The following is a 26,084-nucleotide window of genomic DNA, read 5'->3' on the forward strand; positions in this document are numbered from 1 at the left end:
ACAGATTTTGGATCGGCCTCCGCTGACGTACTGCAGACATTGAAAGGCACACGCATTGCTGATTCGACGTTGGCACCATTTTATTACTTTAAGGAAGGAGGGGGTTAAAACAGCGGAAAACTAAATAACTGTCATCTAGGTGCATATATTGAAGGATTGATCAGGATGAATGGCAATGAAAATCAAGATAAAATATTAATGTCAAAAGTGCAACTGACGGTACATGTTGGGGCGTTGAGAATGTATACTGATCGTTGGTGATAACATCGACTGGCCACAGGGAGTACAAGATGATGTACAGCCGCCGGAATCATTTAACAGACAACACATATACTGCACATTGGAAAGACATGTTATTATCTACAATTATTCCTCATACGACAAGAACTAACTTTATTTTTCTCTCTCTGTTAGGACCTTTTTAATAGGACGTGCCCTTCTATAATAGAAAATAAATCTCCCCCATTACAACTATCTCATCCCAGGATGTATAATTAGTTTAAAGGGGAAAAGATGTCTCAGTTATTAACACATTAAGGTTTCAAAATCAAGAATCACAGACAAATTGCGATTTTTTTTTTGTTCAAACCAAATTTTCCACAATATCAAGGAATTCTTCTGTCAGTTGTGAGAAATACAGAGGCACGATCCTTGGTGACCACACTGAAAACCACAGGTTAATTTTAAAAGTCCAGGTTTTTTTTTTAATCATGAAGACAAGTAACAACATTTCCAGAAATGCACCAGTTCTTGGCGAATCCAAAATGTGGTCATGCAAAAAAAAAGTCACGTTTCCTCCACTTTTTAACATGGCCGCATACATTTTATATATTTATATATTTTAAATTGTATCGAGGTTCCTCTTTATGTTTGACCCCAAAGGAAATTGAAGCGAGAAACTGTGACGGGATGTGCAATGAATGGAATAGTTTGATCAATTACATGCAAACCTTGTGTCTTTCCTTTACACATAATTACAGTTAAATCCACAGTTAAGTCGGCATTGCTTTTTTTTTTAAAAAATGCTAACACGCTTCGGTTTCTATAATCCTGAGAAACGTACTATTAAATTGGGTAGCCATATTTATCCAAATTGGTTCGATTGATCGCGTTAACACGGGTTTCACTTAGAATAATGAGACATAATACATATGCACTATTTACAACTAATTAAACAATATATACACACGTAATGTTCCCTCGCTGTCTGCTCTCCAAGAAATCGTTTACCTTCATATTGCTTGCTTTTTAATGTCACAACATAGGCTGTATTTCAAATTTAAAAAAAAACACGTTCATTGTGAACAGCATTGTTTGCTGTTGAGAGACTAGAGGGATGGGCACAGAGTGCATGCACCCTGTTGAAAACCCTTTTGCAAACGGTGGGAACGAGTCAGCCCAGAGTTTTCCGCCTCCAGTTAGTTAACCCTTGAAAGATTTGAACATGGCTGAACTACTGCCCAAAGCAGTTCCACAAATTGGAGATCTCAATGGAAATAGGAGCTTAGAGTGGCCCAGTTCAATTATATACAGTGCATATCAAACGTTTACTGTCTTAAACAATACAGGAAACATTGGAAAGATAGAATATTTCCTCCAGGATCTTGAAAACGGTTATTGTTTGAGGTATTGATTTTTTTCCAGAAATTCAAGGGAATTTCTGATCAACAATCAAAGCCTGCACTGTTGAAATCCATCGCGAATTTCCAAACTTGCTGAACCATTCCGGTTTTGTGATTGTAAATGTGCATTTACCAAATTCACTTCACATTAAACAGATCTCCCAACCCTGAATATTCCTGCCGCATATTCTTCAATTAACCAGGTGTTCGCAGCTCGATCTGACTGAAGCCATATATGGCAAATGACACATTCATGCTTCAAGCTTGAATTACGGTAATTAAATAAAAATACACAAAAAAGAAAGCTGATATGGTACAAGCCCAAAGAAGGGATTGGATTAGTTTATCCGTAAACGCTTTGAAATACAGCCCATGCATTTGCCCAACTAAGAAGGATTTGCATCCTGGAGTAAAAAAAAAGTTTTATTTTGTCAAAACACTAAAATTGAGTTTAATAGAACAGATATAAAATCAGTTTTTTTTTGTAATTCACAACGTAGATTATAGATGCATCAAACTACTCCAATAGAATTACAAACATTCTACAGCTGTGTATTGCACTCATTAGAGGAGTTTGACTCTATATACTCATTGTATTTCTGGAACAAACCTGTTTAGATACGACTGAAAGCATATAGTCATTGTTATGTCGATTCAGTCGTCTTTTCTCGTCCATAAGACTACTTCAAATCATGTGACACTGTTTTGAGTGTTTTTAAGAAGTTTGTGGGAATGATGCTACTCTGGGTCAATCACATCATCTGGGGTCTTGGCATGGTGTCCTGGTGGGGCGGCGGGTACCATGACCCAAAACTGTTAATGTAGCTGTTCGGTGGCATAGTGGAGCCCTTATTTGGCATGGGAACGTCCCAGACTGGTGGGATATTGGGCGAACATGGAGACAAAGCAGCGGAGGTGGGCAGGTGGTCGCCTTCTTGCACATTGGAACTGTGTTTCATCAATTTCTTGTATTTGGAGCGCTTATTCTGAAACCAGATTTTCACCTGAAATTAAATGAAAAACAAACGCATCACATTTTACCGTACTGCGAAGCTAATGTGCTAACCCGGCGCTTTTGGGCTTTTGCCGAATGCAAGCCAGTCCAATGTTTTATTTAAAATCAATAAAAATCGATTGTCTACGTGTTTGTCCATTCACAAGTCATCTAGCCAAAACACCCCCAAAAGGACTCCCATTTAGCTTTTAATATGTTAAGGTTTTTTTTTGTAAAAACAAACTAGTTTCACGTTTGTTAATACTTATAAATGATTAATGTGTTATATACACAAGACTATAGCTACTGCAGCCGTTCCCAATGATCTTGTCAAACCATTGTTGCCCGAACATACAGACTGCTCTTAAAAAAAGGCCGTGAGTAAATAATTATCTACTCACATTTAGAAGCTCCAAAAGCAATTGAGCGCAATTGAGTACGGTATATGCATATTAAAGATTCAGATGACGTCGTTGTGAAAGGTTTCAATGGGAATGTACAAATAAAACACACGCTAACAGACTGCCCAGGCGGTTTTAAACGCAAATCAAGATGAGATGCCACTGTCCACTAAAGAGCAGTTTCTTTAAAAACCATTTAGGAATTTATATAACGTAGCTCAAGTAAAAGTAGGATCAAAAAGCTAGAGATTGACGGTAATAAGTCATAACGTCTGGTAATTTCAATTGCCCTACAGACCATAATAAAGACGAGCATTCACATTTTTTTTCGTAGAATTTGATTATAGATAATAATTTTTCATCTAAAAAAAGTGTTGCTTCCTTAGTAAAGATGTCACGGTTTAACTTGAAGTTAAAGGTATCTTTTTAGAGACAGAGCACCTGTGGCATTTTAGGAATTTGGCTCATGGCAATTTAATTTGCATTGAAAATCCCATGTCCTTGCTTATTACGAGGTTTTCAAGTCTTTTGCCAATGCAAAACGACTTGATGCAGACCCTAGTTCCTCAGGCAAGATTAAAGTGTAAAAAAAAAGCTATAGGAGACTACTGTCTGTTTTCCCCTTGCTCCAACACTTCAGGGAGAAGAAAGTGACACAAAAAAGTCAACAGATTAATGCAATATCTCTGAACATTTAATCAGCGTTACAAATCCACAAAAATTACAACTTTGGTTACAAATTATTTTATACTAATCTATCAAGCGTCCAATTATTAATTGTTTTAGCCCAAAAAATCGGTGCCTTCATGTAGGCCGTGGGATCTGTAGCTAATCTGCATTTTAAAAAGTATAGATTATTTGAACTTTCATTTTACGTAAACCGGATAAAGACGTTGTTTCTAAGATGTTCCAGTGTAGAACTACCTGGCGATTATATAGCGAGCATTTCTAGTTCAGACACAATCCAAATATCGAAGTGTCGCTCGCTAACACGTTACCTGCCTGCTTTAACTGCTCTACTGCTATTTGGGTAAATTGTCCACAGGACAACAACAACAACAAAAATCGAGCAGAGAACAAGCACCCAGAACAATTGCTCAGAATTTGGAGGGCGTCAGTTTTCTTATGTGTGTGCAAACTATCATTCCTTCAATTGTTCTAAATAAAGGGTTTTGAAAGTCCGCTAAATTTGTTGTAGCAATTTAAGAGCTAAAACAAAAGGCTGTCGCCAAATCCTTATGACATTTTAAAGAAATAATGCAGCAATAATTGAAACAAACACTTAGACAATTGAATCAAATAACATTCGTTTGGCAAGAAGGGACTGTAGCAATGCAGGTTAATTCTCCGCAAAATCTACATTTTCCGAGGTAAACTGCTTCCCCCCTCACTGAGACATGTATATTTTAACAATGTGGTGTTTGCGAGATTTTGTTCCATACATGTTTGAACTGTCTTTCCAATAATAGTTCTGGATAATTGTTTGTGGCCTGTCCAAACTGGAGAGGGTCGTCAAGCAAAGTACACTTTGACTGTGCGATTTACAGGAACAAACTGAAAACATCTGAAATACTGAAACTGCCGAATGCGGAAATAAATTAGTTTTGCTGCAGTAGGATGAATAACGTGAAGCAGAGGACTCTTTCAGTTTGTTTAGAAATTTCCTTTTACATATATACAGTTTGCTTTTTTTTAAAAAAAAATCCAATTAATAGCACCAGAAGAAAATTGGGAGGGGGTTGGTCTATGTGAAGCTGATCACTGTGGAAATTATCGTTGATACTTCAATTATGTATGGATAGCCTGTTGTATTTTTACAAGCCTGAAGGCAGCATGACACAATGGGCTGGTTTATTGAGGGTCTTTAAACAAGTGATGATTTTAGTTGTGTGGAGGAAGCAACGCGTCTTTTGTGAATCCCTGCAGTGTGGATTTATCTAATGCACTGGAATAAATTCGGAGAATTGGAAATGGTTATCTTTTCATCGCAGACGGCCATTTTGGATAGGTGAATGTAGCATTTTTAAAACCTGGGGAAGTGATAGTAAAAAGGAAGGCGCAGCAGTGATGTAGCCGCTGGAGAAGCACTATTCCGCCCTGAACTACCAATCACAAAACAAATGTTTCAAGTTCCTGGAGAATAGTTGTTAACATGCATCCCGTTTTATGAAAGAAAAACCTTTCGCGATAAAGTTGGCGCGTAAACGATGAGCGTTTTATTTTGCAACATCCCTCCCCACACAAAATAAAATCTGTGCCGTTGAAGCGACAGAGGCTTTTTACATAACACAGGATTTTCCAACGCCACACCCTCTAGAAATTAGACAAAAAACAGAATTTCTCTAAAACGGCATCGTGCACATACAGTGCTGTAATTAGATCCCGTGCCGTTTTGTTGAAAGTTGGGGGGGGGGGGGGGGGGGGGACACATGTTTCAGTCCACGCTACATCTTCTTGCATCTCTACCACACACATTGTCATTTAGTGAATCTGAGGTGGGAATTTCTGCACACATTCCAGCGCCCTTATAGCTTTAAATGTGTTCGGATCTCGGGTGAACCGTCCAAGGATTCCCAGCGAGCCTTGTTTATTGCTGTTTCTTTTTTAACATTTAGTTCATCACTCATAATTCTAATTGGACGAATTCCATCCCCTTTACCAACAGAGAGGGGTGAAAATGTTTCTTTACATTTGATCTGTGTTTGACAGACGGGGTTATGTTTGTACACGGATGGCCTGTTTGATTTTCCCCAATAACAAACAAGACAGTGCTTTAAAATAAATCAACAAAAAAAAAGAAAATGGACTTTTTACCCCTACAGAGGGGAGACTTGGTTCTGCCTAGTACCCTACCTGTGTCTGTGTGAGTCCCAGAGAAGCTGCTAATTCTGCTCTCTCTGGTAGTGCCAAATACTGTGTCTGTTGGAAGCGGTGATTCAGGGCTTGTAGTTGCAGACTCGAGTAAATGGTCCTTGGCTTTCTGATTTTTTTCCCTTTGCCGTTCAATCGTATTTCCCCGTTTTCGATTACAGTCGATTTCTCGTGCTCTTGGAGTGAAAGTGGAAAGAATGTAATTTTAGGGAATATCAGTTCTACAACACGATCTGCTCTCCACAACAACAACCACCCGCCTCTCAAAAAAAAGTATATCAAATTTACATGCCGTGAATGGATGATCCCATTAAAGACGGAAGTTTAACAATGCGAGTGATAACCGGAGAGAGAGAGAGAGAGAGAGAAAGAAAGTAATGCTTTGAACCGAAGTTAGGTGCTGGATGCGCTGCAGAAACTCAGTTCTGATGTCTGTGGCTTTCTCCCTCATTCGGAGCTGACTCTACCGCACACACAAAAGCAGCATTTGCGTGCGTTGTCTTCCAAGTCGGGAATATTTGCCCCGACCGCTCAATGTGATAATACACTTCTACAAAAAGCCTGGTCAAAGTGGATCTCTCGGCAAACAATAGATCATTTTAGCTGTAGCGCTGGTCCGTGAATGTGACTATTTGGACAGGGAACAGGAGAGTTGTACACAGCTTCTGATTTCCCAGCATTAGTTCTGTCCACTTGCGATTGTCTATTTAAAGACCGCAATTACTTTTCGTTTAATGAACATAATAAATAATTTCATCAGCGAGGCCTCTCAAATCTCGGCAGCGCACTCTCTCCAAAAAGGCTTTGAGTTGCAGCGTGGCGACAGAAACCACAGGGGAAAGCGATCGGACACACTGCTTTCTTTACTCAGTAAGTTTGAAGTCGGTGGCCGGAGCCCGCGTCCTTACCTGAGTCCTCTAACCTGGTGTGGCCCAAAGTGCTGCTGTTCTGGTAGGGCATGTACGGATTGGGTGCGTGGTTGCTAACTGAGCTCGGGTACGGGTAACCCAGCGATCTGCCGTAGGAAGAGGCGCCGGAATAGGAGCCATCGTGTTGGGAGTGTCCGCTGGAGTGCAGGCCGTGCACCGGGTAGTGTCCATGGGACATGCCAGGGGATGACTGCTGAGCGGGATGACCAAACTCCAGAAAGGCCGACTTGGATGAGTCTGGTGCTAGCAGACCGTCAGCCATCGCGGTCATAGTCATCATTAACGAGGAAGTGCACGGGACTGACTAGGAATTACCAGCGTGCAGGAAATTGACAAGGAATTGACGCGCCACATGAAACTGACCCAGGGGCCGCTCGCCAAAACCAAATCCAGGCGTCTTCCCCCTCGATTTTCCCGAGCAGAGGCGAATTTCCCGCTTGACGGCTGAGTCGAAAAAAAAAACAGGGGTTTAAGTTGAGAGAATTCCCCGTGAAATTCAGGAAAACTTCTGGATTTGCATGGCTGCTTCATGCATATGGATCTGATATGCCAACGTATCCAATTGGCTGTCTCCTGCCGTGTGATTGGACGACGGGCGTATTACATCACCTCGCCGGCGGCGATCCTAATTAACTTTAATTAGGACTCGGTTAATGAGAGCGCTCCAGCTTCAGCAACTAGCAGCCCCGTCCGTCCCAGATAACCGACAGTCTCTCTCTCTCTCTCTCACACACACACACAAACATGCGAGGAAATTGTCCTGTGCGCGGCAGCCACTATGTATCCTTTGGGTGGGGAGCTGAGTTTGGGGTGGTGGGTGGGGGAGGGAGGTGAACATAGAGGGGTGGTGTTGGTGGGTGTGGGTGGTGACAGAACCTGATAAACAAACAAACTCCCCAGCCGCCAACAGATGCGTAGCTCAGGAACCGCGACTCGAGGTTGAGTTTGAAACAAAGTGAGCAGGGCGCAGTAAAACAAGGAATGTTTTTTTGGGGGGGGGGAGGTGTGGGTGGTTGGGAAGCAGAGACTGGAGGTGGGAATACAACAGTAGATAGGAAAACCGTGTAGATGCCGCCACGTTCTGAAAGTTTATGTTTCAAATACAACATAACTGCAACCTAACTAGAGAGGCAGGATGCTTTCTTTTTAAAAAATGGATGAAAATGATCTCGAAACAAAGTGTACCGCCGTGATGGCAATGGCATTTATTTGTAGCTGTGGGTTCCTTCGGCCTCTAGTCTATCTGTTCCATCACGTTATAAAAAAACTTCAGGGTAGGAGGAAAAGGAGCAAAGAAGTTGCATTTTTAAAGTGCAATTTAGGACAAATACCTTACATATTGTCCCTTAATTATACCTGGTCTCTTCCGCTATCTGTTAATCAATGCACCGATGTAAATGACATTCTCATGTGATACCCACTTCAACTATAAATATCTTTAGTCCTGTCGCAAAGCGGCGAATTGTCTGGCGCTGTCACTGCCGTCCTTGCAGCCTCGTGTCTCGGCCACACCAGGTATTTGTCCCGTCAGAGTCAAAGCTCGCAATGATCATTTGATTCAATCTTGGTGAATGTAGGTGGGACAAGTTCCCGGAACTTCGTTTTAACAAGTGAAGATCGTTTACTAATTTCTGTACATTGTTCTTGTCCTCTCTCCTCTCTGTCACCGCTACGTTCAGTTCGCTTCTGGCGTATCATTAAATTAACGGGTGATTTGCGGATCACTGCTCGGATGTATTTTTTGGATCAATTTGATTATAACTAGCTGTCAAGGTGACGACGGGTTGGGGTAGGTTTGTATATGTATATATGTGTGTGTGTGTAGAGAGAGACAATTTTCAACGACTTTTGCACAGAGGGTGAACGAATTGTCAAAGAGTTATTGGGGAAAAAAACAAATAAAACTTTTTTTTAGACAGACGTGTCTGTGGGAGATGATGAGAAGGGATGTGACAGTTTCGGCTGACGGCTGAGAAATGCGTGAAAGCGCTACCTGAGCTTCCGCCTCACCTACCGGAGGTTTCAAAGATGCTGGAAAGCATGTGGAGGGCCTGAGCTTTTATTTGTTTGCTCCTTGGAACGGAACACGCGAGAAAGAAATCCGATCTTCCGACGGTCTGGGAACTGTACAAAAAGAAACGTTCAACCGATCTTTAAGAGATCCAAAAAAAAAGTCCGCTGCTGAATTCCATTTATTTGTCGGCTTTTTTTTTACAAAAAAAAGTCTGAAAAGAAAACAATGCGACATCGAATTACTGATTCCCAAACTGTTTGGTAAATACAATCGGAGAACCCCCATCCTCTTGAAAATCTAGTATCTACCGACACGTGGCCCATTTAAATAACTGTCATATCTCTTTCCCAACTCAGCATTAAACGTTGGAGATTGGGGTGGAGGTAACCATGATAAAGCTTGAAGCTAAACTTCAAGATTCTAAGTTATTCTTTCCTAATAATTTGAGATTTTTTTTTAAGTCTTAAGGGCAGATGCAGGCAATGCACCCACAGAGGGCTTCCCGTTACGATTAAAATCCTCGTTTTCCCCTGTTCAAATATCGGCTGGTTTTGCCGAAATCTCAAGCATGTAGCGGTCTGTGGAGGTGAATGTTGACAAGGGGTCTATGAACCGAAACCTTTCCCTGTCGCCTCCCCCACCTCCCCACCCACTCCTCGACCATCTTGTCTTGAAGCGTGTTGCCTTTATATGTATACTTTGTTCCAGTACTGTTTTTAAATGGCTTTTTTTTAAATAAAAGAACTCTGCGGGGTGTAGTCAGTATTTAACTTTTTTTTTGCCTTCTAACGGCCCGTAATTACTGCCGATCTGTGCAGCATGAATAAGCCCTCATTGTAAAACTCCCGGCCCGTTCGCTCCGTTTGCTTTCTCCCGCTGAGCAGATGATTTGCAGCTTTCCAAATGCACCAAGAACGGGCATTCAAAGCCAGGCAGAGAAAAGATTCTCACTCACAAAAGAGAGAAGCGGGCTATTAAATAGTTAATTATATAACAGGTGCAACCAGTCTGCGGAAATTGGGGGTAATTTTCGCGATTTTGCTTGCTTTTATTTTAAAAAAATTAAATATAAGGCTTTTAACTCATCAGTTCGAGGCGAATTGCGAAGACTGGAATATTATTCCAAATTGGAAGCTAATTGATTGGGAAACACGAATTATAAATATACCATCATTTCGGTGTTCTGAGCAAGAGTCATACTAGACTCGAAATGTACCTGCTGAATTTCTCCAGGATTTTCTGCATTTTGTTATAATATCAGTAGCGTGAAGACCAGCGACATTTTTAGCTTAAGTACAATAGGATGCGGGGAATTTGCAATGGTGTTGCTCTGTGAATTAAAATGCAGCAAAGACTGTGTGTTGAGAAGAAACTGTTAACTTGCCTAAACAGTACATCGATGTTCTTTGGGGCAAGGCTTGGACTTGTTCGTTTAGAGCCCGTTCATAAATGCATTTGGAGTTAGACACTTTGCTACTTTGTATGTACCACGCGTCACCTTCTAAACCAGTCTACGCAAAGGTTCAGGAGTCTTAGTTAAATGTTAGCACTTAACAAGTGCATTGCGGAGCCTCTGATATTCCTGTTTGAGTTCCCATCTGGAGGTGTGTGATCTGCGGTTGCACATGTTTAATCCGGGGGGGGGGGGGGGGGGAGGATGTGGAGGGGTGTATTTCCAATTAATGTTGCAATACTCAGCAGGTCTGGTCGCACTCCGTGGAGAGGGAAACCGGGTTCATGTTTAAAGTTTACGACTTGTCTTTGGTACGGTTCACCAGAGATGCCACAGCAAACCTACCCAGCCTTTTCATCATTTTCCCCTGATTTTATTTCAGATTTCCAGCAACCCCAGTATTTTGCCTTTGTGTATGTTGAATCCGGGGTTCAAGTAAGCACTGTTGTGTTGCATTTCAATGGATTGGAAGAATTAGTAATTTAGACTGAACAACCGCCAGCAAATTTTAAACTGATGGAAAAATCGGCGACAGTTATTCTGATAGGGGAATAGAGTTCACTTAGCAAAACAGGCACAGGCAGTTATCTGGAAGGTCTTAACCCAACCCTTACGTTTGTAATTTTCATGCATACAACTTGAGAAATGGTACTCCTCACCTTTTGCCATTCCACCGTGCACAAACCCATGTTATTCTGCCTTCAAAGAAGTTCGGTGTATTTCACACGTTGCAACATTCCCTAAAACCTGTTTGGTTTACACAAGTTGTGAAAATTCCTATACCTCCGTTGTACCCAGATGCTGTCTGTGATCCACTCGTGTCCTGACGATAAGGAACAAGTTTCCAAATAATGAATAGTGTTGTGTAAACACGTCGTCCAAAGACTGTGGAAGTAAAGGTGTGTATCCATCAGCTATTTTAGGAGCTTTGCGAAAAGTTCATTATTGGAATTTAAAGAAAAACAAATTGTTGAACTCTGTCCAGTTTTGGCAAAACAAAATCTGTTCACTTAAAGAGCTAAAAAAAAAACAGATAGCAAAACTCTACTGCTCTAACCCACCTCACAACTACAGTCTGGACGGAGTTCTTGATCATCATGGAGGGACCTTTTCAAATAGGAAGTAATTCCTACTGAACAGTTATGTTCTTTGCATTGAGAATTTATTTGTTTCAGCCAACACTCGAGTTACGGCATTGCAGCTTTTGCCTAAGATTATTAGACTGAATACCCCTCTGCACAGTCTAAAGCACCAAATGCAGAAATAAATATGATAATTAAGCCATTTCCTTACGCGTGCCCTTCAAAAAGCGACATAAGCAACAACTCTCCTGCTCGTTGTGCACGTGTGATGGAATAGAATGATGTTGGGAGTCTAATGTTGAATTGATTCTAAAATCCATTTCTGATACAAAATTAAACTAGCTGCAATTATTAGGCTTAATTTTGAACCATGTAGAATGGTTCCACTTTATTTTTGGCTTTCTTGTCGTTTTAAATACAAAACCCGTGTTCAGGTAAAAGCAAACGAATATTATGGAAACAATTGATTCTATCCAAATTAAACATACATTGGGGGTGTTTATATATAAAAACAGACATTTTCTTTGTTTAGTTGTTGGACAATATCTACATCTAGCAGAAGAAAGGCATAATTTTGGCGACTAACTACGAGCTTATTAAGATATAAATAAAACAGAATTCCAGGTCCCCTTAAAAAGAAGTCCAGTCCCTGAATACTGTAACTTGAAGAACGCAACAAAGTTTGAAACGAGAATTGAATGGCGAAAAGTGTTCACGGGGCCTGTAAACTCAGTGATAATAAAATAAGTATATTCCAGAAAGGTCAGCTTTTACTTTAAGAGCTGTTCTGGCAGAAGTCAGGGTGAGAGTTTTTTTTGAAAAGGCAAACCAATAGGAAAAGTTAATATCGCTGGACTTGGTAACAATTGCTGCAAGTGCCTCTCACGAATAAGACTCGCTAATGGCAAGTCAGTAGCACACCCTAACTTGGAGATACATGTACAATCGCTCGCAAACTTGGTTTGAAAGCAGCGTTGTGGGGACGATTAAGTCACACTTGCTGATCTACGCCGACTGCTTTTAACCAAGTTATCAAGTCGGCATTTCAATCTAACTTTAACACACATCTGCGTTATAGTGAAGAACATGTAATCAAGTCGGATAACACAGATGCTTTCAGCAAGGAATGAGACCAGAACAAATACATGGAATAACATTCAAGAATTCCCCACATACATGCTTTTCCAAAACAAATGCAAATTCACATTACAGCATGAAAGCAAAAGATAAAGGCAATGTTTTCTTACTAGAAGTTAAAACACATTCCACTTGTATTTACTTGTGTATTTGCCTTTTAAAAAAAAGAATAAATACTTAGGCTTGCAAAGCATAAGTTTTAAACGCAAATCGTGCAGGGCAAAACGTAAATCATTTGGTGACAATTCAAAGTGGTTGTCATAACACGGTGAAGCACCGAGAAAAGGAAAGGTACCCTCTTTTAAGAGCTATAATTATGGATAAAGCAAGAACAAAGGCGAGCCCTGGAGCCATGCATTGGAGGTTGAGGCTTCAATGTGCAGTAATAGAAGGAGAGAAGCTTTAATAACTAGACATGGGAACGTCAGAGCAGACATCCAGGCGTCTCAACACCCCCACTGCACGACTTCGAAACGAATTAATACGTTTTAAAAACAAGACCAACAAGCATGGTGTGAGATGGGCATAAATAATAAATGCCCCATTCAGATCCACTGAAGAAAACTGGATATTGTTATTGGACAAGAGCGGGTTCTCAAAATTCACAAAACCAGATACTGCTCTTTAATCAAGATAAATATGGTTTCTATTGCCAGAGTCAAGTTAAAGTGGGCAACCTTGGCTTAAGGAAAATTACTGAGTTTAACTATAATGACACAGGGGGAAAATGCAGAGCAGCCGCTTTCTTCTAACTGTAAACGTTTCTTCCGTGTTTGGCTTTGTAGCAGTGCACTCCTTAGGCAGTGTACGTTTGAGCTGTGTTGCCTACAAAGAACACAACACGAACTAACACGAAAACAGGACTTTACGGATGCCCATCTACCTCGACAAAGTTACGCGTTTGCCGCAAATAATTAAGTTGTCTCAAAACTAAATCTTGGTTAAAGATTGTCGCTTTTAGTTGCTTGCACTTTATCGATAATACTTTACAACTAAATGAGCTTACCATTTAAATCTATCAAATGGGAATGATAACGTGGGTCAATTGCACACATGGACAAAACTCACCAACTGCTCATTGTAAAATGCAGACTTTAATTTTTGTAAACCTAAAACCGCAAACATCCGTTAGAATGAGTTCCCACGGCGTTTTTAAAAGCTCTGGACGTATGCATTGCCAAATCTAATAACTGGACACTGGGCTTCTAAGACACGGTGGGCAGACTGTTTAAAATGAACGAATGCTGCGCACACAGATTTATCTAAAATGTCGATTTTCTACAGTTGAAGGAGGAATGGGAGACTGACTTGTGCAGGTGACCGGCCCAGTCACTTGACTGGCCAGCTAAAAGACAAAGTAGAAGCCAAAGGCTTAAACTGGTTTGGGTGGCAATGTTTGTTCATCACAGAATCACATCCGAAACCATTGGGGACTTTTCTCTCGAGTATAGCGGAAAACACAAATTGGAATTTGACAAATAGAATCCAATTATTCGAATCATTAGCCTAGTCTTCGCTTGTAAACGAAACAACAAATTTAATTAGAGTTCTTATTGGTGATTTGGGACGGTGAATTGCTGTCAGTTTTCAATTGGCATCACTTAGTTCAGCGGAGTTTTAACACCAGCAGAATAGAAACTGTCCCGGTCTGACGATTCCACACAACCACCGATTGGTGAACTTGCAAGTCGCTGGTTTTTGGGGGGAGTGCAGGGAGGAGGGGAATTGGCGGATTGGGAAGTGGGGAGGGGGGGGGGGGAGGGGGAGTGGGTGGTGGAGAAGTGGGATTGGGAGACATGTGGATCCGGGTGCACTTTTCAAATTAATTCCCTCCCAATTCTCCATCTCTGATGCTTCGAATTTCGCCAGTGTTTCTCAGCTACAATTAACATTTTCTGATGGGCACAAAAATGACTATAATCGCGACTGGATCGGTTTGAGCTCTTTCTCAGCAGTAAACAGAGAGCAGCTGCACTTCCAATGATTAAAACATTTACGAAGCTCTTCAAAATTCAATTGGCATAACGCTCCCCATCTTGTGAGACAGGTTTGGCCTGCGCTGGTTCGCAATTCATTAAAAAAATGCGCCGAGATGGATGCACAGATAATCGCTTTGTTACATCTCCGCACAGAACCTATGTACAGAGTCACAACTAAGCTGTTTAACATCAGATTGCGTTACTGTCTCATCACTTGAGTTTTCTGTTGGTAATTTCGTCACACCAAATTTTAAAACCTTAATTTGTGTTTTTAATTACACCGAACACGAGCCGTACACCAAAAGACCACAAACATTGCTGTTCAGCAAATCATATTATTATTTAATGTTTAATTTTCTACTTCAAATAACGGAGCGCTCACAATGGTTTTGTTAACCTTAACGTATTATTAACATTAATGTATTGTTCACCTCCTAATCAGCACTTTTGATCTGCAGTTTACAAATAACAGCCCATAAGCAAACATATAATCAAATTCGCGTTCCAATTCGTGCAAAAGGATCTAAACACAACAGAGCGTCCTCTGCTAAATGAGCGCGCTCTCGCGCCTCTTCGCAAATAAAAATGAACATGTTTGCGTTCCGCTGCTGACTTTGGAAAGTCAGTGCTCTGTCTATTCCACTTGTGGTACTGGAGAGTGGCCAACTATCACATAACCACGAGATGTGTTTAAGCTTGCAGGTTTGGAAAGAATTTGCAGCAAGCTAAGTGAGGACAGGAAGGGCAGTAATCCTGCGGTTGTTCATTCACCACCATTTCCACCCCCACTCCAATCCCTGGTTTCAGAACCACTCCGCTCCCGCCATTTATCGCTTGAGGAGGTGAAATGACCCAGTCGCCTTGACAGCTGCATAAGTGGCCGAGAAGATCGGCGATTCAAACCGAATTCGCGGGAGAAAGGCCCGGGTACACTCACTGCTGTGACCAATGTGAATTAATTCATATGCCATGACCAACAAGTAGTCGATCCTAATTAATGCTGGAGTCAGCTCTTGCGTGCTCTGCAATTAAATGTTAACTTTTCAACATATTGCTCTTGATACCTTTCATACACTCATCCTCTCCTCCAATATAATTCTGTTCATAAATTGGATGGGGTGTATCATTAAGTAAGTGGAAGTGCCATTAATATAAGGGGCAGATCAGAACACTGTATAGGTTGTGCTTTCTTACTACTGAATGGCGTTCAGCCTCTCTCTCATTGTTTAAGGTCCCAATCATTTTCCGTCTTTGTTGGTCTTCAATGATTTTAGAAACCTTTCTTTTTTTCAAAAAAGCATAATTAAATCTCACGTACACTTGTGACAATCGCTGACTGGTCGTTAGTGTACGGGATTGGTGCCACTTCCATCATCTGTAATCTCAACATGAGGTAAAAATGGCTTAAATGGGTTAGTTACAGTTGGTGATCACAGATAAGTCTTCGCTGGTTCAATTATTTATTGTAAAATGCTCCGTCAGTTCGATGGCCTAACTATGTCTATGTCGATCCCGCTGCAGACGGATTATAACCAGTGTAACTGGTGATTTATTTTTGGAAATGGGCACGTAATGTGATCAATAAACATTTAAAAAATGTGGTTCTTTGATGAATTACGTACAGTGCAAATGGGAACATGAATATAGGAAAGCAATCAAGTTCACCAAAATCTTGTGCATAACAGAATCGGCCAAAATAATAAAAAAACTTTGATCAGTATAATAAAGCACAAAAAAGCTATCTAGACTCGAACGCGCAATTAGAGGTCAAGTTGGGCCCTCCTTTCAATGTTTTTGCACCTCTCGGTGACTCTGGAAAGAAAGGGGGAGCAGATTAATTGTGCCAATTCGGAAAGAAATATTTTCGCACACGTCTGTTCTGGTCCGCAGTTCAGTCGATATAATAAGGGGGAGCCTATTTAAGTCAAGGTCCCTGCCACAGACAAACAAGCAAAACCAGCACGAAATGTACATTCACTGTGTTAACGTTGGATGATTGATGAGTATCCCTCCTCGGCCGGGCTGCTTATTTTTGTAGGATCAAGTGTAGCACTTGCACCTCCCAAAATAATGGAACACATCGGTCCATTTTCATTTTGTAACCTACACACAACTAAACACAATATTTCAACTTCAGATTCCCGCCTCCGAATAATTGCCTGGTGAGTTTACTCCACCTGCCTGGTTTCATGTTCTTTACTTGTTGGCATCTTGTTTTTACATAACTGACCACCCTGTCCCGTATTTATTTCGCATGTCATTTATTACTCTTAGGAGAGAAAACATGCGGCGCTACGATCCCGAAATTAGTAGCTGGTCAGTGGTAAATCAGAACCAGCAATTGGGTTTTTGTTCGTTCATTTTCTGCTCTCAGTGATTGGACAGAGATTTGACTGACCTTAGATTTGTGACCAATTCTTGATAGATTATTACCAACTATATTATTCTGCATGTGGGAAGAGAGTCTTCTACATTTAGGGAGATTATCGAATAATGCAAACTTGCCCACAGAACTGCGCATAACAGAAAATCAGCGGGGCATGATAAATGTTACAATTAGATACAATGAATAACACAGGTTCCACTAATCTATGAAGACTCTCCTGGAAGATCCCCCCAAAAAAATGGCCCATTTCATATATTTGGTTCCTCTTAGCAGTTTCTCTTCTAACATCACATGCAAATGTTCTCGAGCAGTAATGTTCAACAGTCAGCTATTCAGGCAATTATATAGTTGGAGGATGGTACTCTTGTAGTGAGATAGTAGTGTCCCTCTTTCAATGCTTGCGTCCCATTGTTGAACTAGCAGGTCGTGCTCAAGTCCGATCCTGCTTCAAAGGTGCGTATTAACATCTCTGAACAGGGTGACTAGGAAAATATCTATAGTTGCAGGATGCCGCCATTTAGTGAGAATTAGCCCCACACTGCTCCTCCTTTGAGTCCATCAGTTCTTATAACATACAATTCACATCCCTTCCAAGCCAAATGGAAATACACAAGATTCCTTTTGTCAACCATTAACCGATCTTTTACATTTCTAAACAAAAGCTATGCTGCAGACTGCCTGTTGTAGAAAGTCAGTAGCCACATAAAATCCATAAGGCAGGAAAATAATCCACTTTGTGATTAAACCTTTTTAAATCCAGGAAAATCTCAGTTCCAAGATATGAAATTGATGATATTTTAATCATTAACTGCTAACTGAACCCAATGTGCTGATTCTTTGAACTTGAAAAGGCATTCTTTTATTAATCCATCTGTACTATATAGCGCACCATGATTTATTTTAATCTGTTCCCTTAATTATTCCTCAGGGAATAAAAGCTTTTGAACAAAAATATTCACACAGAAGATTCCTGCTATTTTGACTTTGAGTAAATACTTTGGCTTTTTTTTAGCTTATTTAATTTTTTCCAAGCAAGTTTTATTTTCACACCAGTTGCACGTATTTTACATGAAACGCAATTAATAACCAGGTGTATTATTAATAAAGTCAGATTTGCTCATGTTCTCTGAAGATTGCTACAGATTATTTTAGTTGTGTAAAAAGATGTTAATTTATAAATTTATACAATGTCTTGTTTTTCTCCTGCAGTAAGGGATCAAATTAGTATTTGAGTTGATTCACGTGGATTATAAACTCAGCTGGGCATGTAATGACTGAGTAAGATTAAAACTTTGAATACTTTGCTACAAAGAGAATGATGACAATTACAAAAAGGTGAAATGACTTAGTAATTGATTAGATTCCCCACATAATAGAAACACGCTCTTCAGCCCAATAAGTCCACACTGCCCCTCTGAAGAGTAACCCACCCAGATCCATTCCCCAACCCTATACTTACCTTTGACTAATGCATCTAACACTATGGGCAATTTAGCATAGTCAATTCATCTGATCTGCACATCTTTGGATTGTGGAAGGAAAATGGAGCACACAGAGGAAACCCACACAGACATGGGAGAATGTACAAACTCCACACAGACTGTCACCCAAGCTGGGAAGCGAACACAGGTCCCTAGCACTGTGAGGCAGCAGTGCTAACAACTGAGCCACAGTGCTGCCCCTATTCAAGCAATATAAACCACAAATGTGAAACTTGAGAACTTTGATCACTCAACTTAGATGTAACATCATTTTAGTATTCTGTTAATATATTATGAAGTTTGAAAACTGTTTTGCTTGCTTTTGAGACCTCTTTTTGTGCAGTATTTTGTGATGATACCCCCTGTAGTAGCTTCATGCCTTTGGCCTAATCACTGCAAGCTCATAGGAGAACTTACAATTTATTACTAGGAGAAACAGACAGAGCTACATTGGTTCATATGAATAGTAGTTTTTATTAAAATGATATGTTGGACCTGTTAGCCAATTAAAAACAAAGAAAATTTTTGATAATCAAAAATCATAATGAACATCACTTTCAATGATACAGTTACTGCTCAGTTGCTCAGATGATCTTGCAAAGGGTCACAAAAGATTGCAACTTAATTGCAGAGGCAGGTCATGATCTGATGGGGTGTGCAGTGATGTGAAACCTCCTTTAGACTGGACATTAAATGAAGTCTAGCTTCAGTGTAGTGTCAAGCTGAGTATCAAAATTTTTTATTGGTGAACTGAGAATCTTCTCAAATGGTTTTGTTTTTACTTCGAATTGCTTTGAGAATCTGGAACCATCCTAACCTTGAGTTTATTCACTACCCACTTTCTGCAAGTTTTAAAATAGATCTCCCTAATTCATTTCAGATATACAGAATTGCCAAACAAAAATCTTCTTTGGGTCAGCATTTGTCTTTAACCGTTCTTCTGACACCAAGAACAGAAGTTGTATTCAATCAAACAAGCATTCTCATAGAGTCATTGAGGTCCACAACATTAAAAAAAAACATTGGCCCATAGAAGTCATGAAGTCAGCAGAGGTTTCAGAGACCATGGACAGTCAAGGGATTTGAATGATAGCAGTTTGATCATTGTGATTTAGTAAATATCTGTATTTAGCTTGAAATTCAGTAAAAAAAAGAAATTTTTAAACACAGGACTTTGCACTGGACACTGTACTTTGGAAAGGATGTGAAGGTATTAGAAATATGGCAGAGAAAATTTATGAGAATAACACCAGAGAATTTCATTCTGGTAGATGGATTGGAGAAGGTGGAACTGTTCTCACTGGAGAAAAAATTTGAGGGAATTTAAGTGACATATTTCAAATCCAAGGAGTCTATTCTATATAGATAGGGAGAAAAGTTCCCTTTGATGCAGATCTAGAAACAGAGGACATCAATTTAAAACATTTTTACAATTCATCAATCCTTGTCACTGGCTAGGCCAACAATTTTTGATCATCCCTAATTGGTCTGTAGAAAGTGGTAAGCTGCCTTCCTGAACCATTGCAGTCCAGAGGAAGGGCAGGAGAGCACAATGACAATGTTGTTAGGAAGGGTTTCCAGGATTTCTATTCAATGATAAAGACTGTTTAGCAACATAGTTTCAAGTCAGGTTGGTGCGTGGCTTGGAGGGCAAGTTGCAAAGGTGGTGTTTGCATGTACCTGATGCCCTTGACCCTTTGGTTGTAGGGTTCATCAGTTATGGAATTTGAGAAATCTTGGTGAATTGGTGTAATGTATCTTGTTGATGTTGCAGACTGCTACACTGAGTGTTAGTGATGACGGAGTGAATAATAAAATGTGTTGAACAGGATGCCAACCAAATGAACTGCTTTGTTCTATATAGTTTTGGGCTTCCTGAATGTTATTGGAGATGCACTCATCCAGACAAGTGGGGGATATTCCATAGCAATCCCGGCTTCTACCTTGTAGATATGGTGAGGATTGGCAAAAGACACAGTAACATGAGGAAAACATGTTTTAAGCAGCGCGTGATTAGAACCTGGAATGTACTTTTTGGAGTGTAGCTATGGCAAATTTATCAAGGCCACCAAAAAGAATTAATTAATAACCTTAGTAGAAAACAATTGCAGGGCTACAGGAAAAAGGTGGGAAAGTGAGACAAATTCATATGCACTTGAGGAGAGCCACACAGACAGGAGGTGCTGAATTTTCTCCTAATTATAAAGACCATTTTTATGGAATTTTTGATTAGAATGGGAAAATGAGCAGTTTTAAAGTCAAAGATCTTTGAAGGATTGCAGCGCATTTTTAAATTGACCCTCACTGTTAGTGATGTTTTCATAGCTGCTGGTTCAAACAGTAGGCAAATCCAAGCTACAGATCAACTGGCACCAGGGGCTGTGTATTTGTGAAGATTTGGATGGAAACAAATAGCTGGGTCACCTGCGAATAGGTGTCCAGTTGTCAATGAAAAAGACCTTGTATCGGCCATCACTGATGTGATGAGTTCCTAGCTACACAGACAGCTTGTGAATATGAATGTACAAGGCTGAAGCCATCAGATTTTTGGAAGGGAAGGAGCTTTTTCTGTTCTGCAGTAAAAAAAGTATCTTAAGCCTAATGATAACCAATTAATTTTCCTCTGGATGTGGGTTCGGTCCCTGAGCTGGAAGGTTCGTTTTCAGACATTTCATCACCATACTAGGTAACATCTTCAGTGAGCCTCCAGATGAAGCACTGGTGGTGTAGCCCACTTTTTATTTATGTGTTTGGGTTTCCTTGGGTTGGTGATGTCATTTCCTGTGCTGTTATTTCTTATGGTGATGTCATTTCCTGTTCTTTTTCTCAGGGGGTAGTAAATGGGATCCAAGTCAATGTGTTTGTTGATAGAATTCTATTTGGAATGCCATGTTTCTAGGAATTCTTGTGCATGTCTATGTTTGGCTTGTCTAAGGATGGATAAGTTGTGTCAGTTGAAGCGTTGTCCTTCCTCATCCGTATGTAAGGATACGAGTGAGAGTGGGTCATGTCTTTTTGTGGCTAGTTCATGTTCATGTACAGTATCCTGGTGGCTAGTTTTCCACTTGTTTGTCTAATGTAGTGTTTGTTACAGTTCTTGCAAGGTATTTTGTAAATGACATTAATTTTGCTTGTTGTCTGCTTAGGGTCATTCAAGTTTATTAGCTGCTGTTTTAGTGTGTTGATGGGTTTGTGGGCTACCATGATGCCAAGGATTCTGAGTAGTCTGGCAGTCATTTCTGAGATATCTTTGATGTAGGGGAGAATGGCTAAGGTTTCTGGATGTGTTTTGTTTGCTTGTTTGGGTTTGTTGCTGAGAAATCGGTGGACTGTATTCATTGGGTACCCGTTCTTTTTGAATACACTGTATAAGTGATTTTCCTCTGCTCTTCGTAGTTCGTTTGTGCTGCAATATGTGGTGGCTCACTGAAATAATGTTCTAATGCAGCTTTGTTTGTGGATGTTGGGATGATTGCATCTGTAGCTCAAATGTAGTCTATTTGTGCTATTTTCCTGGTTTGACGCTGGTTTGAAGTTCCCCATTGATTGTTCGCTCTACTGCAACATCTAGGAATGGCAGTTTGTTGTTGTTTTTCCTCCTTAGTTCAAACTGGAACTCTATCAACAAACACACTATACTTGGATCCCATTTACCACACCCCGAGAAAAAGAACAGAAAATGACGTCACCATAAGAAATAACATCACCACAGGAAATGACATCACCAACTCAAGGAAACCCAAACACATAAATAGAAAATGGGTTACACCACCAGTGCTTCATCTGGACGCTCACTGATGATGGTACCTAGTATGGTAATGAAATGTCTGAGAACGAACCTTCCAGCTCAGTGAGCAAACCTACATCCAGAACCTCAACCTGAGCTACAAAACTTCTCAAAACTTGCCAATTGTCCTCTCACCAATTGCAGTTGGGATTGATTTTTAATTAATTAGTTGGAGATCTTTATCAATGTGAACTGGTCATCTATTCTCACGAAACAAAGTGAACGTACCTGAAAAAGGAAGATTGGGAAGTAGCATTCTGCTCAGCAAAAGGATCATCTCAGTAAACCCTGTGGACAGAGACTACTAAACTATCTTTCCAATCTTTCTCTCCCCTCCATGACATCCATGTGTAAGTAGAGAGGGGATTTTATGAGGGAGTTAGAGTTTTATCCAGTGGACTCATATGTTGATGGTTCATAAGTTATTATCTGCAGTTTGAATCTACTTATTTGTAATAAAAGGTAATTCTCATTTAAGTACAGAAACCTGGTCCATGTTTTCTGTCAACCTAGATCTAAAAGACAGATAAATTGGGGAATTCTTTATAATTTAAATCTTTTGTGATGAGTCTGGAAATAGCAAGGTTTGATTTCCAGAACACTACTCCAATGAAGCATGACATAATCTGTAACCAATCTATGATTCTCTGACATTATCAGGTAAAACTAGAAATTGATGTAGAAGATGCATCTTCACTTTCTGAAGAAGTCAAGTTCAACTCAATCTCTCTACAGATGCTGCCTTACCTGCTAAGAGTTTTCAGTGAATTCCGTTTTGATTTTAGCTTTCCAGCAGTGTTTTACTTTCACAGTTTTGGAGTGAAGTATATATACATGTACAAATTAGCAAGTAGTAAATTAATTTTTAAAATTGAGATTCTTTTTAAGATCAATTTTTGACAAGTACATAAATATTATGAATTTAAGGTCAGCAGCAAATACTTAAGAAGTGGTTAGCATTTCATATAGTTTTGTAAGACACAACCTAGTACCTGTTAATAACCAATGAGATAAATGGCCTAGCAAGTATTTCCTTTGGAAATGTTTTAGCCTTCACATCAGTGGTTAAGGCTCCATTATAAACATTATAAAATCCTTTTTGTGCACGTAAGATGGCATCACTTAATGTTTCTTTCAGGATGCTTAGTTAAAATTATTTTAACATTAACCAAATATTTAGAGTCTGCATCGATTGTATTTATTGTAATACATACTATAAATAAATTGATGACTTCTAATTTTTATTCAGCTACATTACGTTACTAAGGCAAAAAGGAATTAATGTATCTATTATAATACATTAAAAATATGCTTTTAAACAAAATAACACAAATTAACTACATTGCAAATAAACACATTTATGACATTCCTAAGGAAGCACAATCAAATTTGTGATCGAGTTTCACATCTTAGTTATCGGCTAATATTCTGCTCTTGACAAATCTTGTCAATATCCTTCTGTTTACCACAATTATTGATTATTCAAAGTTTCTTTCCCCACAGTGTGAAATGGCCTTCCAGATCCTTTGGGAAGATATAGCAATTGAAAGGATACTCTTTCCTGTCCTAGATTACATTTGCATGACATACTACTAAACATTCCAAATTTCTGCAAAAATCCTCTCTAAAAATCATAAATCAGATAAATTACTTTTTCTCAGTTTTTGTTTTAACTTATGGCAACTAGTAATGGATGTATTGGCAACTATTTTAGGGTTCACTTGTTCACTTGTAAAATTATGTACAAAAGAATTTCTGTGATGGATCCTCAAGTTTTCGAATCTGTAAGAAAGCTTTCTTAGCAAATAAAGAATACAATTAAATCAAATTACTTAATTATTTCATAGCATATCCATCCAGAATTGAAATGGCATTGCAAGTGTATCTGTTCAGCTGTGGTATAGGTGAAGGCAAACGTTAGAATTCTTTCCTTGACACTATATCCTAGAAATGTATATTGTTCTGTTTATTTGATATTAATCCAACATAAGAGAAAATGACTAGTGATTATAGACACATTCACCATAGTTACCTCAATCACAGGACCCAAAAAAGTTGAACTGTGTTACTGAAATTTCTGAGTGTAACACTTTTATATTTTAAAAACACATTCTTATTGCTTTTCCTAAACACTGCCATTTTTGTACAAATATTTGTTCATTGAACAACTTCATATCTCATCAAAAATGATAGCATTAATATTATGAAAAATGGTACAGTTGACAACTTTCATGTAAGAATACAATCTACTTTGCATCACAAAGAACATTAAACAGTATAGCAAGAACTAAAGTCATTAAAGGAATGAACAGACATTAATTTTTCTCTTGTAATATTTTAACACCAGAAATAGCAATAAGTCTGTTAGGATAATAGCATACAGTTTTTTTCTCTCACTGAAATTAGTCAACTTAATCAAACCCTAGGCTATTAAAACATGAAATAACCACCAGAGATAAAACATTTTAATTGTCCAGTCATTATTTTATTGAAAATAATGTTGGTATTTATCAAAACAGAGATGGCAAATACATTTACATCATGTGAAAAGATGAATGCCGTTGGATTCATAATCACAAATCCTCTCAGGTGGGGGCGGGGAGGGGGGGGGGGTGCAATCAGCAATTTTGACATTTTTATCCATGTACGATTTCACAGATATTGTGCAATGATGAATTCCATCAGGAGTTATCTATTCTTTAGATTTCTATGGTGCTAACTGTTTTCTGAATGTTTTTACTTTGTATAACCAAAGACTGTTTTGTCTACATTCCCAGAACAGATCAACCCATTTAAATGAACACATGACCTTTAATGGAACTGAGCTTTCTAATCCTTCACTGACCTGCAGAGGACCGTTGTGGCACAAACCAGGTAATCTAACACGGTAAAGCAGGGAATTACACTCCCTTGAAGCCAAAGACGTCCCTGGGTCCTCCTGTCCACCAAACACCAATTTGAATCAGACAGTTTGTTTAGGGCATATAGAGCCAGATCAACCTGTGTGAAAAAATCTCTTTGCAGGTAGTCCACGACTGCACACTCAATTAAAAGGTTTGTTTTGTAATAATAATTAGGAAAGATATGTTTGCAAAGACAAATTCATGAAATCAGACAGGCAATAATCTCAAGTCAAGCTGACCATAGAATGGGGAATAGAGTCAGACAACACGGAAACAGATCCTTCAGTCCAACTCATGTACGGTGACCTGATATCCTAATCTGACCTAGTCCCCTTTGCCAGCATTTGCCCCATATCCCTCTAAACCCTTCCTATTCATGTACCCATCCAGATGCTTTTTTTATGCTGTAATTTTGCCCACCTCCACCACCTCATCCAGCAGCTCGCTCCATACTCGGACTACCCTCTGCATGAAATATTTACATCCCTCTCACCGTAAACCTAGTTTTGGACCCCCCATCCTAGGAAAAAGACTCATCCAAGTGGTACAATGCTGACTCTAGAAGTAATATCCTGAATTTAATATTTAGATCTCACATTGCATATATATTCAAGTAATGGTTGATCTTGCGTATAAGACAACCCTGACGTTTAGCCAAAAAAAAAACAAACTCTTTCTGTTTACCAATTGCTTGGTCCTGGAGTCAAACTCATCCTGCTGCAAATATACTCATTCATAGAATCATACAACAAGACATCATTGAATGCAACAGTTCAGCTCCTTGTATCTGTACATGTCAACATGTGCAGTCAAGGCTACCACCTCACCTACATGTGCTGCACTCTTACCAATTTTGCCCTCCAATTGACAAATTAGCAACAAGAAAGAATGGCAGATGTACAAAATAAGCAAAATAAAGTTGTTGAGATTGCAAGGCAGACAAATAATTGTGCAGCATCTAGAGAATTCTGATTGCAGGAAGCACATCTGAGGGGCCTAAGAATAAATCTGTGAAGAGAAGAAAACCTAGCAATATGGGCAGCAG

General features: G+C 39.5%; 1 protein-coding gene and 1 long non-coding RNA gene across 5 annotated transcripts in view; one reads left to right on the top strand and one right to left on the bottom strand.

Annotated features, from left to right (window-relative positions):
• Positions 1–26,084, top strand: part of LOC122539940 (uncharacterized) — a 68,830-nt gene that overhangs the window by 2,617 nt on the left and 40,129 nt on the right. For all 4 annotated transcript variants that reach the window (XR_015752503.1, XR_015752501.1, XR_015752502.1 and 1 more), the window contains exon 3: positions 24,914–25,010. This is a non-coding gene — a long non-coding RNA (uncharacterized LOC122539940). The remainder of the gene's footprint in view (positions 1–24,913; positions 25,011–26,084) is intronic.
• Positions 65–7,416, bottom strand: LOC122539939 (homeobox protein DLX-6). Its single transcript, XM_043675138.2, has 3 exons — positions 6,797–7,416; positions 5,871–6,064; positions 65–2,626 (listed from the first exon to the last, which is right to left on the bottom strand). The coding sequence occupies exons 1-3, from the start codon at positions 7,095–7,097 to the stop codon at positions 2,375–2,377; spliced, it is 747 nt and encodes a 248-aa protein (XP_043531073.1). The 5' UTR covers positions 7,098–7,416; the 3' UTR covers positions 65–2,374.

Source organism: Chiloscyllium plagiosum, unplaced genomic scaffold (genome assembly GCF_037043375.1).
Source record: "Chiloscyllium plagiosum isolate Xiang-an unplaced genomic scaffold, Cpla_swu_hap1 HiC_scaffold_32, whole genome shotgun sequence".
Lineage (NCBI taxonomy): Eukaryota > Metazoa > Chordata > Chondrichthyes > Orectolobiformes > Hemiscylliidae > Chiloscyllium > Chiloscyllium plagiosum.